The sequence below is a fragment of the Plectropomus leopardus genome, chromosome 11 (assembly GCF_026936395.1).
Source record: "Plectropomus leopardus strain MGB_pleo_1.0 chromosome 11, ASM2693639v1, whole genome shotgun sequence".
Lineage (NCBI taxonomy): Eukaryota > Metazoa > Chordata > Actinopteri > Perciformes > Serranidae > Plectropomus > Plectropomus leopardus.
The window spans coordinates 16,809,654-16,826,737 of record NC_142186.1 but is presented as its reverse complement, the minus strand read 5'-3'; the positions used below and the strand labels follow the sequence as shown (position 1 = coordinate 16,826,737).

The window sequence follows — 17,084 nt, the reverse complement described above, 5'->3', positions numbered from 1 at the left end:
AGTAATCAATCTCTTATTGAGTGTTTTAGCTCAGCAGAGAGTACTAACACCTTCAATTAGACTTTCAAGACATTTTTTTCTCTTCCTTGTACACCATTTAACCTAATCACTGTTTCTGGGCTAATTTTGATGTTAGTTAATGACATAGCAATGTGTGTTTACACTGCACTTTTGGGTCAACATATTGAAGGATATTGTGCTTTAATCATCGTTGTAAATATTGTATGTTTAGGCAGGTGTGCAATAAGAGGGAGGGAGAAAATGATGCATGGAGAAAGAAATAAAGACAAAGAAAAATTGAAGGATAGAAAGAGTGTAATTAGAGAAAAGGATCCTGCACGGGCTTTTAAAGAAAATAGACCACTTGAAATAGGGAGAAAGTAGAAATGATGAAAAGAGGAAATGTTAATATACCCTTTTAAAAGCTTTGGGTTCTCCGGCTCAGGTTCCAGCGGCGTCTGGGAACAAACAGGAAAATTGACTCTGGCAGAAGGAGATTAGCCTTCCTCCCAGAGCCAGAGGACTACAGCCAGCTATAGGAAGAGCGGGGTCACTCTCCAGCACATTGACCCAGCAGCCAGGACCTTTCCTCCCGCTCTCCCTCTCACCTCTCCTTCTGTCAGCCTCTAGCCTCCCCTCTCTTCTCTCTGCATGCCTGGCTTTCTGCGTCTCATTCTGTCAGGAGTCTTTTAGCTGACCCCAATCTTCTCGCATCCCATCACGATGTGTTGGAACAGGTGCCTTTAGGGGTCGCACATGGCCTGGGTTGTTGTCACACCAATTGTTGGTGTAATCACACGTCTTCCTTTCCAAGTCCAGCGAGGTAGACTATCTCTGTCCTGCTGACTGTGGAAGGCTGGAATTTGGGCCAGGGGTCCTGGAGATGTTGTTGACTCTTAAATTAGGTGTGCAAACACAAGCGGATTGTGGTAGTGGAGATAATCTGGGTGTCTTATTCTTGGTCTGTGTATTAAACTTCAACTTTTTACCTGAAATGTGTCTTTAGCAACGTATAGGAAAGTAGTAGTTTTACACTTAAAATTGGCTTTAAATATCTAATACTCATATGTCCTGCTGTAGCTGTACAATACAGAGAAATATTTTTCTGTATTGCACCGCTACAGTGGCTTTAGTACTATGATTAGTCTTGGGCCCAATTTCATTTCTTATTTTTACCCTTATTACTTGTTTCGAGAGCCACCTTGTCCCTCAGAACAGAGGTGTAAGGAGTTGGGGTTTAAATCTTCCCCTAAGAAATGGGACAACCCTTCAAGAACCTGATGCCACAAATGTTACCAGACATTGCGAATATGCTGTCTTTGCTTGCATGGGTTGTAGACAGCCTGTGCTGTGCTGTTATCAAACTGTTTCAGTTTCTGGTTCAGTGCGGTAGTATCATCCTATGAGCTAGGGAATTTCTATATTTATTTCTGGTGCTGTCCTTCATGTATTTTTCTGTATTATGATCCCTGCTCTAGATCAAATTTCCCTCAGGATAATGATAAAGTTGATCTTTGCGGTTGTCAGGACGCTTGCAATTTGTTCTCAACGTAGGTCCTACCCTGCTAGTCTGCACTGATATTAGAGAAGCAGTAACAAGTGCAGTAACTTCGCTGCTGGACCATAAATTCCAGGCATCATATGCCAGCAACAAACTAGCTATCAATTTACCTACTGAGACTTTGGCATACTAGCGATTTCTTTTCTTATGCTTGTAATATAGAAATGGTCCACTGAAGGGACATTGAAGTAAGACAACACTATATTTATTATAATTATATTCATGAACAAACAAAAATACATTTGTGGGTTTCTTTTGTCTCTTGTACAGACATCTTATTGATGATTATTATAACACTTTGTGTGCCTCTGAAAAAACTCAGCTTGGAGCCTTTACACTTCACCCTACACGTCTATCCCAACAAGAGTCGGGACACCCTATCGTTAGACATGAACTGACAAAACGGGGGGCTAAGTGCTAAAGACTAGGGGAAAGGGGTGTAATGGGATTGAACCTTAATGTAATTTAATTAAACGGTACAACTGATGAACTTGAAAAGCGTGGTTTGTGAAAAAGAAATAGGGGGAAATTCTTTCTCATATTCCTCAAAGTGAGGTTTTGAAAATAGTACACTGACAAAAAACAAACTAACATCCAAGTCCACTTTTTTTCCTGAGCTTTTAATGACATCTCAAGATTTTACTGGGGAAGATTTTGAGATGTGGTTTAAATATCAAAAAAAGTGTCTTGATAAAAAAAAATATCTTTGGACAAGCTAATTAGTGGATGCTTAGATTTTTGTTTTTTAATCTAATGGTCTTCAGTATTTTGGAGATAGTACTTAAAACTCTCATGTTAAAAGAAAACTCTTTATTTGTATGGGCAGTGGAGCTGAGGAATGATATTGGCACCGATATAACATTTCCAGTTATTAAAATAGTATCCTGACAAAAAAAAAAAACTTAGCTGAAGGTCCGCTTTTTGGCTTTTCCTGAGTTTTCAACCACATCTCAAGATTTTACTGGGGAAGAATTGGAGATGTGGTTAAAGTATCTCAAAAAACAACAACAACAAAAAAATTGGACAAGCTAATTAGAAGATCCTTAGATGTTTTTTTTTTTTTTTGTACAACTAATCGTCTCCAGTATCTTGGAGACAGTTCTTAAAACTTTCATGCTCAAAGAGAAAAGACTTATTTTTGTACGGGCACTGGAACTGAGGTATCATATTGGCACAGGTATAGACAAATTTCCAGTTCTATTGTCACACAAAACAGAAAATGTAATGTTCAGACGGGCCTCTAAATTGTCTTGGTTTATTTTAATTCAATGATTGATGCATTTGAGAATTATTTTGTTGAAAAACCTATGATAAACAGTAAGTAAGGTATCAGTATAAGTATCCTTACAGCAACAAGTCTCAGCTCAAGGTATACCTTTTGAATTTTTTTTCTTTTGAGCTTAAAAACAAACCTCCATACTTGAGCTGTTGTTACTGAGGTAAATTGCTGAGGTAGGCCATGATAAGTAGTTTGAATTCTAATTACTTGACCTTGAGATTTTTTTTTGATTAAACTACCATCTCCATCAAGACTTAACTTTCATGATCATAGAAACAAGTCCTGTTTTTTTTCAGGAATCATATAGGCACCAGTATAGACAATTTTCATGCACTCAGCCTCAGTGTAATAACTCTACAACATAAGAAGTCCCTGGTAAAGCTTCTATCACTTGATTCAGTTATCTGACTTTGAGAAGAATGAGCTCCAATCTTGCATAAACAATTTCAGCTGCGCCTGTCTGTAAACACAGACATCAGACACACACATTCAAAGTAGCTCTTAGGATATAACATAGTTTGTGTGTGTGTGTGTGTGTGTGTGTGTGTGTGTGTGTGTGTGTGTGTGTGTGGTGGCCTCAGTAAAAAAATCAAGACCCAGTGATAGGAACCATCTTGTAATCATTTGGCCAAAGGATTATGAGAAACAATAACTCAAAGCCGGCCTTCGATCAAACGTGTGGATGGAGGACTGTCCTTGGTGTTCTGTGAAAAAACAAACACCACCCCTGTGTCTCATAACTCTCTCACTATTACTGAGGATGGTGATTTGATATTGATTGGGTTTCATGAGGGCCTCCCGCTCATCCAGCTTATTGTTCCACAGGACGGTATGGAGCTTTGTCCTCCCTTGAGTCTCGTGGCCCTGTGCAAGCTGTATTATCTGCTGTTATGGCTTCACAGCAGCCTGCGCCCTGAATGTAGAATGGAGCTCATGACTCCGGCGCCACATTGTGTGCTTCCCGATAAAGCTATTATTTCTCTTGGCCCTGCGGACTGAGGCAAAAACTTATCCATCTCTCTATTTTTATGTTTCTGTCTTTCTCATGTTTGTCTCATTGTGTAGCGTTTTGTTTTGGGTCAGCAGCTGTGCAACCATGTGGTGATGGGCTTGTTTGTAATTAATGCGTCTGTCACCGAAAGGGGGGCGAGAGCAGCAGAACTCACACAGCCCTCAGTGTTCTTTAGAAAATTGCTCGTACACTTCAGCTTTGAGAGCATTAGGGTAGTCACAAGTGTATGCTTTTGCTGTTGTAGTTATGAATTAAATCTGTTCATCAGGTTCTCTTCACTTTTGCAGGTACTGATTGAGGCAACAGTTTCTAGAGAGCGGCGAGGCTACATTGCCATAGATGACATCATGGTGCTCAACTACCCCTGCTGTAAGTACCACTTCTAACAATGAATTGCAATTACAGAAGGTGCTGGAGGGGAGAAAAAAGTTTGATGGTTTGGGGGGGAATATGTATTTCAAAGCAGCATGAAACATAAATAGGATGAGGAGAAGAGTAATGGCTGATCGACCTTTTGTATTAGTACCGCAGGTTGTCCCGAGGCGTCCTGCGACAACAGCAGCGCCATTAAAACACTGTGACACCCAAATGCCAACACTCTCTTTCACCTGAGAACACACCTGCCGCTCCTGCCTCTGGCCTCGTTTGACAGCCAAATGTATTTGTGAATCAGTGAAATCTTGAATTCTCCCTCTGAAGGCACTTTCATCTTCTCCAGCCTGACTGGAAGTGTTTGTAGCTTTGTGTCAGTACTTACGTTGCACAGAGGGGTTTTTCCCATCAAGGACTACATTTCAAAGCTTTATAAGAATATTCTGGGTGTTTTTTTTTGTAACCCTGCAGTGGAGAGCTTTTTGTGTCATTTATGGTAGCAGTGCACCGTGTTGTTAGCCCTTAGGACCTTGTGTAAAACAGGTCCCCTGAGTTTAATACATGGTTAAATTCTCTCAGTGTCACACTGCTGAACACCAGGGCTAATACATTTAGCTTCTGTGGTACACCGAGTGTTTGAGCAGGGTTTCTGTCATCCAGTAATTACTGATTTTTGACCATGAAAATCTGTTGAAGTCGGACATATTTAAATAGCTATGCTCATAATGTCCAGTGTAGCTAATTCCCTCTGAGCATATGAAGCCTAACACTGTGTCCTGACAGCAAGCGAACTTGGAACATGCTGTTCACACTTAAAGGTGCATTTCCATTGCACCTTGTAAACCACGTACCTATTAGATGTGCACTTCACATCCTGCAAGAAATGTAACCACTTAAAAGCCAGTACTTGCGGTCTTCTTACATTTGTACCTTTTAAAAAGAAAAAAAAAAACACATTTTATATTGTGATTTTTACTGCAAATTACAGTCATTATTGCTAACAGTAAGTACTTAGTTAGTAGCGATGGTCATTACCTAGAAACTTTCAACTTCCTGGCAATCTCCCTCCAGCTAGCTGCCACCGTTTGGCTGTACCTGACTCAGAATGATGTCAGTCAAATCAGATTTAGCTGTCCAATACAAATATCACGACTATTTGTTACTATGCTTAGCTGTTTTTGCCAACACTATATGTCAAGCAAAAGCCAGAGACTGTATTGTGTATTAAGTTGCTATGAGTCTTAAATTCACCACTTCTAAGCAGAAGGCAAAAGATAAAGTAATGTTGGAGCTGTTAGTAATGTAATGTTGCTGATCCTTTGGGCAGCTTCCTTTGAGACTGCAGCTACCTGTACCAAAGAGCAGCGTGAAAGTGAAGAGTGCTCACTCTGCAGCTAAATCTGATGGACCAAAATGACACTGACTGACAAATAGAAAAAAAACCCCGACTGCTCAACTTGAAGGAATCTCTGTTGACTGAGTGTTCTTCCACTGATGATTTGAGCCTCTGACTTTCAGGGGGGCAGCCTTACACAGCACTGTGAATGCAGACAAACTGATTTAGTTACTGAAGCTCACTTGTATCGAATTGAAGGACACAGTAAGCCCAAGCCAATTCTTTGTGCTTTTGTGTTTTCCCAACAAACAGAAGCTAGGTTAATATTATCTTTTAATTTTAAAATAGCATTATTATGCCTGTGAGTCTATTAGATATACTATATATAATATTCAACCAAAATTTCTCTAATTTGTCCAAGACATAACCTTCCAGTACACATGTACTGGCATCACTTTATTATTAATGGAAACCCTGCTTTTGAGTGACTATAACTGGCATAGGCTTGATGGATCTGCAGCGTTATCTCTCTGTTAATATTTATATACTCACTGCTGTTATCACAATAGCATTTGGAGACTCTTCAAGGGTGTCATGTCACAGAGGATACCACCAGTGATTTCATTAAATGAACACCGGCTGTGAGATTGGTTCGTACCCTTACTGTATGCGTACCACCCAGTCAGTCACCCTGTTTCTCCCCGACACAGCAGATGGCATCTTCTGAATGCTCCCACTGTGGCCATTAAATAATTAAGACTCTCATCAAGACCTGAGCATGCCTTATGATGTGGCACATGGCCAACCTGGATTACTTTGTAGTGAACAGTGTGGGGAAAGAAGGAGGCGTGGACAACCGAAGAGAAGTGTCGCACAGTAGAAAACGGAATTAAATATAAAAATAAAAGCTTAACATGTTCCTAAATTCTGGATAAAACGTGGTTGACATTTCTGGCTTTCTTTCCTCTGGAGTCTAAGTCTTTGACTCTGAAACGAGTGTTGCACTCCAATAAAATATTTATCATGCTAAAGAGTCCTGAGGATAAGATCTGACACATTTAGCTGTATAACACTGCAGTTCTTGCCAACTGTAGGGCCTGTTTCTTCCCCCCCATTCACACTCATTTCGCTGTTTGTTTATGTTTGGCTTTCAGGCATGAATTATGAATTAACCTTAGGAGGGAGAGTCACTCAAAAGAAACATGGCCACCTGTGGGGTACAGATGTGAACACTCTCCCCTTACTACTTACTGTAAACAAACAAGATCAACAAATCGCGCCCCCCACCCCACCCCACCCCCTCTGCTAGATAGCAACTCAGTGTTGTGCAAAACCAAGCAGGAGATGTGTGAGACCAAAACATTTGCTTCTCCCCAATGCTTCAGCTTCACTGTAGCTCTGCCATCTCTTCCTGTCACTCATCCAGAGTGACATGTCGAATCGTCCTACCCCATTTCTCAGAGATGGCAGGCACCGCTGCTGGCGTTTACCCAGTGATTTGGCTCTGTAGGGGTCTGCTTCTCAATGCACTATTGTTAATCACGGAGTTGGGTGAGAGGGCTACTCCCACACACTGACTCATTTGCAGCTCAGCACAGCATGCAGGGACATTATTAGTCAAAATTTAGAAGACTGATGCTTACTCTGTGGTATTTCTTCTGCAGATTCACTCCCACATTCTGCTTGTGTATATATTACTTCTGATCTGATTTTCTTTTCTTTTTTTAAATTGAATTTTTTTTTATCAACTTATGGTAATAGACACTGAGTGACCCTCTCAATACATATATTTTCATACTAATACACACTTTTTGTCTTTTTAAAACTGTATATATTAACACTAAACACTCCAATGTTGAATTTTATTTGAATGTTATGATGGACAGAAAGTACATATCCACAAAATCCTGATGTGTTGTGGAAAATTGACATAAATACACAAAATATTAAAATTAAGATAAACTTTTTATTTTAATCCTTTATATATTATGTAAGGATATTTTTGTATTATTGTTTATGCATGAAGCACATTGAATTAAATGGAGAGTTAATGCTGCTTTTAACTTAAACTAAGAAAATCTGTTACTGCTTTATGTTTTTGGTGCATGGTTGGGAATATTGAATTGATTATAGGCAAACTGTGGATAAACGTAGTTGTTTTCTCAACAAAAATGGATAATATTCCTGTTAATGTTTTTTAAAAAAACAAAAGAGCTTCCTAAAATGTTATCTAATGTAGCTGACTGACACTGTGAATGCCTGAAAGGTAATGGAGTCTTTTGATCTCACTGTGTGTCTCTCCGTCTCTTTAGATAAGGCGCCGCACTTCTCCAGGCTCGGAGATGAGGAGGTCAATGCCGGGCAAAATGCTACTTTCCAGTGTGTTGCTGCTGGACGAGCATCAGAAGCTGAGAAGTTCTTGCTGGAGGTCAGTGGTGGAATTTATAAAAGTTTGTGAGTTTTGTTGCATTTTTACCTCCAAAACCATTCAAATGTTAAAAAAACGTACAGAAAAAGTACAAAAGAAAACCTGGTTTTGGTATTTTTCACACTTTTCAACGTTTGTATTTAAGAGGTACTTTACAGTAAAACAGTCTTGTACAAAAAACTACTTAGTAAGAGAGTATCTTAATTAGAGGCAATTTATTACACTGGTTTAAATTTGTGCACCAAACCAGAATGGCAAAACTGGGAAATGACCACACTTTACTGTTTCGCATAGTTTAAAAAAATCAAAACAAGAAAACGCTGCTGGGTTGCTTCTGAGACGCGCTGCAGTGCTTCTAGTGTAATCGAAAGCATTGTCTAGATTGCCCGTGATATTAGACAGAATTATAAACTCTGTGGAGTGGATGGATTTAAAAGTTTAGACCAGGCAAGGTGCAATCAGCTCCGGTAGCTGCGCTGCATTGCAGCTGGTAGAGTTCTGTATTGTGTGTGTGTGTGTGTGTGTGTGTGTGTGTGTGTGTGTGTGTGTGTGTGTGTGTGTGTGTGTGTGTGTGTGTGTGTGTGTGTGTGTGTGTGTGTGTGTGTGTGTGTGTGTGTGTGTGTATTTGTTTATTTTCTGTTGGACATTTAATGTCGTGTGTGAGCTTAGCTGAATATAAAAATTATTCATAACTTCATGTATCAGTAAAAATAGTGAGAATGGGTAGCCCAATAGAAGAAAGTAGAGGTACATATATTTTATCACTCATGTTCTCAAGTATGAGTGAAGTATTCTGCAGCTACTGTACACTCATTGTTTTGCATGTCTTTTGTGTTGTTTTTTTCAAGAATGTTTTTATTAAGCTTTTCCTTACAAAAATTAACAACAATACAAACATTACACCCCCCTCATGTCAAAAGGGTTTCCAGGTTTTATAAAAGTTTTTCTACGAGCCGCTAATTGTTAATTGTGAGTGTAATCTTCTCCAATCTGAGGCTTTGTGGGTATTTTTTTTTCAGTTTTGTTGTCCGTTTGTGAGACTTTAAAGCTGTTTTGTGTATCTTTGTAGTCTTTTTGTGTCTCTTCGTATTCATTTGCACATCCTTGTATTTCTTTTATGCCTCTATAAGCTTATTTCTCTTTCAACATTTACCTGATACAAGGTAAATCATTAAGTTGAAGTTTCATTACAAACTGCAATGTGTAACTGAACGCTCTCCATACAAAACTCCATTTTCAAGTGAAGGGTGTTACCTTAAATAACCACTGCAACAAGGTTTCTCTGTTTTTGAATCATTATGCGTCCCAGACGCGCTTGTGCTTAAATAAAGATTGTAGACAGAGTTCTAATGCTGTGAAGGCCGTGAAGGCCTTGAAGCCTCCTCACTTCACTGCCTTTGAAAAGTTACATTGCTTATAGGATCACAGTGTTCTCTGCTTTCCTCACTGCCTCCTGTTTTTATTCAAATCATGTGCTGTTTTTTAGATATCTGTCTTTTCATCTAGAATGGCTGGCTCTGTGAAGGTCAGACAGGTCATGCAGTCCTTACCTCTGGTGGGAATAACTCTGTGGTCTCAAAATCCTCCTCTTTATATAGCCCTGATTAAAGGACCAAACATCATTGTACTGTAGGGCTCCACTTTTTTCCATCTAACTCTGCAATCGCTGCTCAGCCGCACATTCACTGCCAACATCTTACCACCCACTACAGCTAGTGTTAATCATGGTTGATCTCAAGCAGACCTACTGTATTGTTTGAAACTAGGAGGTGTGTGATTTATGTAATTGAAGCGTCCTCATTCCCACCACTCTGAACGCTTTATCAAACCAACCATTTGGTCACAACACAAGGATGAAGACAAATGCTTTGGGTAATTAGATAGCACAACCATACGGACGCCTGTTGTAATGAGATCTCCAGGCCGCTGCAATACTCCTCTGCTGCCTCTCCTCCGCCTTTTGCTGTCCTCTTCACCGTCCTTCACTGTCTGCTCTGTCAGCCTCACACATGTCTGTCTGAGCGCTTTTCTTCATATGAACTCGCATCACTGTTGTTTCCTTTTGTTGTGCCCTTTTGTGTTCATTGTGTCTGCGGTACCAGCTGCAGCACAGTCTTGGCTGCGCACGCTTGCCAGATTAACAGATCGTTTTGTCGTTTCCTCGCCAATTAGCTACAGCCAGATTGTTTACGTAACATGAAGTGATCTCATGCTTATTTAATTTATCCTGATTTTCCCCTGCCTCCTTTCAGTAATCCGCAGGGTAGGCAGTGAAAAGGAGATACAAAAGATAAAGGGAGTGTTTAACTTTTTTTCTTCTTTCCTTGTGGTCACAAGATTAGTTGCCTTCTTAACCCTAATATGGGGGTGCATGTTTATGTGTTTGTTTGCAAAGGCTCGGCCCGAGGTTTCTGTGGTCTGTGGCTTTTTGAAGGCTTAAATCAGAAGCACAACAGAGGCCGTGATGGCCGAGCATAACCCAAAGGTCTCCAAGTTAATCCCAGCATGCTCACATGCTTTGGATTCTCTTAAAACTGACAGATCAAAAGTATGAGCATCAAGATTCATGTCCACCATTTCACACAAAGAGAATGGCCTGAAAACATGAAAAAAATAGTGTCAGATTCAATGTGTTTTGTTGAGGCTACGTGGACCTGACAGATGCTAGTGGTTTTAATGGTGTGGAACAACGTGAGAAATGCCTCTGATGGTGCAACAGCAAGGCGCATCATACAACATTCATTTGAATTACACTGGATTTTTTTGTCTTTTGCTCGTCACTATTTCCCTCACTGTCTGCCCCGACTCCCTTTTTTTGTCATGTTCAGTCTTTATGTTAAAACGAGCAGTTGCCTCACAGCCATTTCCACTGTTTATACCAAAACACAGGGTCTACATGCTGCTAATCATCCGGTAGCCTATTTACTAAACTGATTAAACCTTGATGCATCAAAGCCCATCTGTCTCCCAATTCTAACTGCCGAGCAGTTAAATGTTTTGGTTCAATAACATTGCACACCAAGGACGGCTGCGGTTGTAGATGGGATCCATTAAGGGACAGCACTCATGACATACATTACCCCCATAATCACTATTATTTTAACAAGATTTCATTTGTTTTTATTAAAGCATGTCTGATTGTCATATTGTGTGATTAAATCAGAGAAATGGTCCTGCTGTTCTAATTAAATTGCACACAATTGGACAATCCTCCTTTTAATCACACAGCTCTAATAAGAGCTGACCCAGATAGCGATACTTTAAGGGTGTTTTGTTACATTATGAGCTGAGTGTCCCCGGAGTTCACTGAGCAATGACTGCACACAAGGCCAGGTTTATAGGTTGTGATTGTGTGTGTGAGTGTGTATGTTCAGTATACGATGTGTAATTTTTTAACAGAGGATAGGACCGCCCTCCCAAGATATGTGGTTTAGAGAATAATATAGATCCAATATGAAACTGACAGAAGGGCGGGGAGACATACTGAGCTGCCTGTGGGAGGAAAGAACATGAAAGAGTCTGTCCATTCTTGATTAAAAGCTCTGTTATCACTGTCTACTTCTCTCTCTTTAAAACACACCATGTGATATTGTTTTTCTCTGACTCTCTTGTTTCTCCGACTGTTGTCTCTTGTCTTGTCCTACCCTTATGCTTGTATCTCAATCACTCGAGTCACAATCAGAATGCACAGATTTGATTGATTTAAGCCCGGGTCAGATCAAAGATTCACAATGAAACAAAACTGTTTTAGAATATTGCAGTGAAAAGCTGCAACGGTATAAACTGGCCCGTCTCAGCTTGACTCAGGCCGGCTGATGGTGTCACCTGCGACTCGCCAGCGGCCAGCCAACCAGCTTGTTGTAAAGTCTGCCGGCCAAGTCAGTAATATGTCCCGGATGATGTATTTGGATGATTCCCTGACAGCAACACCCCGTCCCCGTGCCTGTCGACAGGTTTACCGGTTAAACCTTATGGTGTGGTGTTGCTAAACGCTGCTCGCCATATGTGCGCATATGTCACACATACCATGCTCAGGTCATTTTGTTTATGTTTTTGCTGTTTGATCACTAATCTAAGAAGCAAGTGTCTCACTATCTCCATTCATATTTTAAGAAGCTAAAAATTATATCAAGTTCCAAAAGAGCCTGAAAAGCTGGGAATTAGAACAGAAGAGCTGTTACATAGAGGTGATACACCGTCTTGTCTTTTTGCACTTGTATGAACCAACAGGCTTTTAAAATGCTGCAGACTGGCACATTGCAAGTAGCTGTCTGTTTTAACTGGTCTATTACTAATCTGGTCTGAACTGGGCTGTTAGGCAATGCAGGCCATCGGTCTGTTAGTTTCCTGGACCTCTAAACCAGTGTCGTAAAGACCAGAAATGCTGCGCTGGTTCAATTTGAAATGCTCTGATATGTTTACTGGGGGACCGAGCCCAAATAACACCAACATTATCCAAGTGTTCTTTTTCTGTTATTATTCGACAGTCTGTCGAGTTATTTAAACACACTGGAGGGAAACAAATAGCCAGAACTGAAAGAATGGTTGAGTTCAATGGCAGAAACAGCATCTTATTTACTTCTCTTATGAGTGCCTAGAAAACGAAGCAGTGATCAGAAAGAACGTTCCTCCCTGGGACTGGTTCTGGGCTTACATTGAAACTGAAGACAGGTTTGAATAGTGGAGATGAGAGAATACATTATCATCTGTATCTGTACTCAGAATAAAACCAGAAGTGGGTGGGACTTAAGCTAAAAATGGATGGGGCCTATGCATAACTTGTTATTTAAAATCTAAAACTGACATGGGTTGTTTAGAAGTTGCTGTGTTTATTATTTATCAGGAAAAGCATTTACAAAACAACAACAACATCCAAATGAGGATTTTCCTTCATCACAAGCACAGACATTGACACTTTTTATCTGGCTGATTTTGTGAAAAGTACGTCATCTGTACCGGATACTCATTTCATCCGAGAACTCAGCTTAACTCCACTAAATGGATATCAGTCTCTTAAGAATCAAGATATGTGTGTGAAATGTTTTCCCCTTTGTTTTTTTTGTTTGTTTTTTTTCTTTTTGTACGTAATCATTTATTTGTTAATTTTTACTGGATTTTCCGTTCTGGAGTCTGCCATTATAATATAAAAAAGTGCACCATATATTCTGGTACCCTGAAAAGAATAATACATCTATGCCATATGACAAGTCTTTTAAAAACTTTAGCGTGATGGCACGTTAATAAGGGGGCTGCATTTTGGTAATTTTGCCAACCCTCTTCACTACCTACTGTGTATGTTAATGGTGGAAGTTGGATGGTGTGTGCAAAATAATGTCATTTAGGCACAGTATTAAAAAAGGAAGTAAGAGAGAAAGGAAAGAAATAAGGAAGCAGAAAAACCATGTAGGTAAAGAAAAAGAAAAGAAGGTAAAGGAAAACATTCGCTTGTTTGAGTTTGAAAGGTGTAAGCGTTTACCAGGCAGGAAGGGCAAGAAGAGAGTTTAAATTGAGTTGCATCATGGGAAGTGTTTGGGTTTGGGAGCTTCACTCATACGAGGGACTACAGTACTACTAATCTTGCCCACTGTTTCTTTGTCTAAATGTGTGTGTATGTGTGTGTCACTATGACACATGATACACTGTATGAGATGACATGAACCTCAGTGTGTGTGACAAAGAGGGACATGATGACCCCTCCTGTTTTCTCTGACCCTGTCCTTTCTTGCTTTTCAGAGACACAATGGGGACATTTTAACAACAGCGTCAGTCAAGCACTTGAGTCACCGCCGCTTTGTGGTATCCTTCCAGCTAGACAGCGTCCAGCGAACGGATCAAGACCTTTACCGCTGTGTCACTCAGTCCCCCAGGGGCTCTGGGGTCTCAAACTTTGCTGAACTCGTTGTCAAAGGTAAATGCTTCCTCTTGTTTTGTCTCTTATTGTTCTCTTTCTGGTCTTTTTCCTCCCTTCTGTTTTCTTTCATCCCAACCGACCATCAGTTTTCCTGCTGTGTTTTATGATAACATGATTTTCTGCTCTTTTCGGTCACAGTAGATTACTGTGTGTGTGATTCAAAGGAGAATTAAAAATGAAACAGAGCAGTGATGGCCACTAGTGTGAACACATTTCAGATTACCCATAGGACATCTTTTGTACACAATTGTGGAAATCACAGACACCTATTTCAAACTGATTTCCGTAAGACTCACAATTGTACGGTGCTCGACACACATGAAGGCTCTTTGGATGGCAAATGCAATCTGCCTGACACGTGTTGTTTTCTGAGCGGGAGTTGTCAAATAGGCTGCCATACTCAGCTCTTCAGCTCTCTGTCAAAAGGCTGCTCACTTGACTTGGACTCCTGCAGCCCCTGTCATATCATGTACCACAGATGGTGACCTCACTCCCATTACTCACTCCACCCCACAGCCTGACACCACTTTGACAGCATAGTAATGACATGGCTGTGGGATGGTTTGATGGCATAACGAACTCCAGCACTCAGCAAAGGGAGGATGAGAAGGGGAAATAAGGGATTCCCAATCTCCGTGTCCTCTTCTGTATGCTCCTGCTGATATTACATTTTTTTTAAATGACTGATGTAAGGGCAGGGGAGACTTAGAGAGAGTGCAAAATTTATTGATGGCAATATTGGCTGCGCAATTGATCTGTCCATCACTTTGGCCCTGACTGAAATAGCTCGACAACTGTCAGATGGATTGCCGTGAAATTTTGCACAGATGTTCATGCTTCCGAATTGATGTGTCCAGGTTGTCATGTGGTTGTTTGTGAAATGTCTCAACAGCTGTTGGATAGATTGGCTTGAAATCTAATGTAAACATTCATGTCCCTTATTGGGGTGAAGTGTAATGTCTTTGGTGATCCCTTAACCTTTTCTCTAGTGCCATCATAATGTCAGAAGTTCTGTTAGTCCTTTTTTTTTTTTTTGGCCAACTACCTGCAAAAGTAATGACATTTCCATCAGCTTAAGCTGTACTCTGGATTCAGTGCTAATTAGCAAACGTTAAAGGGGACCTTTAATGCTTTCCCTTATTTTCTGTCATATATAACGTTACTGTGTAAGATGGTTATATTAAATTTGGCCAAAGTTTCAAATAACAAAGTTAACGTATGTAAAAGCATGAGCAAAAACCTTAGACTTCAGACCAGACCAATGTTTTTTTTCTTTAATTTTTCACCGTAGAAAGTGCTGCTAAACTCCTAACAGTCATTCTCTGGCTGCAATGAAATTGAAGTAAAGCCTAGAGCTCAGATACAGAAGAACCCAAAATGCTGACCACTCAGAACAGACGGAGCTTTTACAGAATAGGAGTTAAAAGAGACAGCTGCATTTCATAGCATTTCAGACAGGTGTTCAGGTGTTCCAGCACAGACAGTTTGACGAAAATTAATCATATCAGAGCATTTAAACATGTTCTGGTAGAAACTGAAAATACAAGTGTGAACCTGAAAGCACACTAAGCACAATAGGTCCCCTTTAAACTAAAAAAACAAACTAAGTTTGTGGATTGAGAAATCATTATACCTGCATAGCATCCACGGTCATTGTGATCATGTCAGCACGCTAATGTTAGCATTTAGCAGCGCTGTGTGAACCACACGGAGCTGCGAGCATGGCTGTAGACTCCCAGTCTTGTTTTGTTAAAGCATTAAGTAAACCCCTTTGACTGATATGGAAGCGTGGATTCGGTTTAGTATTGTGATACAGGCTGATTGGCACAGCACAAAATTGAGCACTTTTGCCAAAATGTTACTAAACCCTCTCACCAGCAGCTGCCAGTAAATGAGGAGTCACTGAATGTGTTCATAGAAGGCCATGAAATCCCATTTAATGTGCTCACACTCTCAGCAAATAAGTATTATTGTATCCATGCAGTTGTTGCCTTTTGCTTTTTTCATCAGTAGAAAGATGTTATTTTTGGCACGGCTCATGCCGCAGCACGAGTAGATGTGATGGCCGGCTGTAAGTCATGTTCAAGTCAAATGCCTGTAACCCTGTAATCTATTTCACAGGAGCAGAGTACGAGTTCTTAACGAGACTTTCATAAATCCCTTTCCCTCAGCTGCCCTGATAAGAAAAGCCTAATCATCCCCCTAATGAGTTGGATCCACTAATTTCAAGACTGCAGATTGCATGTAGGAATCATGATGAAGCTCTCTTATTGCCCCATAGAGGACAGCAACATGTCCACATAATGAATAAAGCGTTTTCATCTTTCTTAAAGGAATACTTCACCCCCAAAAAGACCATTTGTACATCAATTACTCATCCTGGGTTACGTTGAACTCGTGAAGAAAATGTTGTTTTTCTTCCATGCCTCCACGATGCACAGAGAAAATTCTAGATGAACTGAAGTCACAGGGGGCCACCTTCAACAATAGCAAATATCAAACCATCTGTTTACAAACTCTCACGCAACTCATGCAGTGTAATCCAAGTCTCATTCATCCAGTCGTTCACTCAGTATTTCCAAACACATGCATTTTCCCTAAAACTTTACTATCTAAAACAGTTCTGCATAAACAGTCTCATGTACAGACAAGAAACACACCTGGGCAAGTGCATTTGAACTCTGCTTATGCATTCCAGTGAAATCCAGTCTCCCAGTGTGTTCATTGGCCAGGACTACTGCTGTCACTCATCCATGCCTGTTGCTGCCTTTGTGAGAGTTTGTATATGGATACTTTGATATAGTTTTGCTTTTTGCAGACCCTTTTTACCCCAATTCATCATCAAATTCTGTGCTTTTGGATCCTGTGTTCACTGTGTAGACATGTGAGAGAAACATGTTTTTCTTCACAAATTCAAGGTAACACGAGGTAAGCAGTTGATATACAAATAGTCGTTTGGGAGGTTTTCCTTTAAGGTACGATATATTTGTGGCTCTTGCTTTTGCCCCACATTTTATTTTGATCCTGTGCACATTTGATGATGTTTTTAGGAACTTGTAAGCATAACTCTCAGGGCTGAGAAATCTGCAGTTAAACAGAAAGCAGTGTTTAGCTTGAAAATGGGTGCATATACAGAGAAAAGAAAAGGCCAACTAATAATATACTGAGGGAAAAATGAAATGTAT

The 17,084-nt window shown here is 40.2% G+C and overlaps 1 protein-coding gene across 5 annotated transcripts in view; it reads left to right on the top strand.

Moving 5' to 3' along the window:
* ptprub (protein tyrosine phosphatase receptor type Ub) overlaps positions 1-17,084 on the top strand; it is a 191,324-nt gene that overhangs the window by 101,955 nt on the left and 72,285 nt on the right. For all 5 annotated transcript variants that reach the window (XM_042489528.2, XM_042489526.2, XM_042489527.2 and 2 more), the window contains 3 exons: positions 4,140-4,221; positions 7,873-7,988; positions 13,722-13,896. In XM_042489528.2, coding sequence (XP_042345462.1) covers positions 4,140-4,221; positions 7,873-7,988; positions 13,722-13,896 — 373 coding nt within the window. The remainder of the gene's footprint in view (positions 1-4,139; positions 4,222-7,872; positions 7,989-13,721; positions 13,897-17,084) is intronic.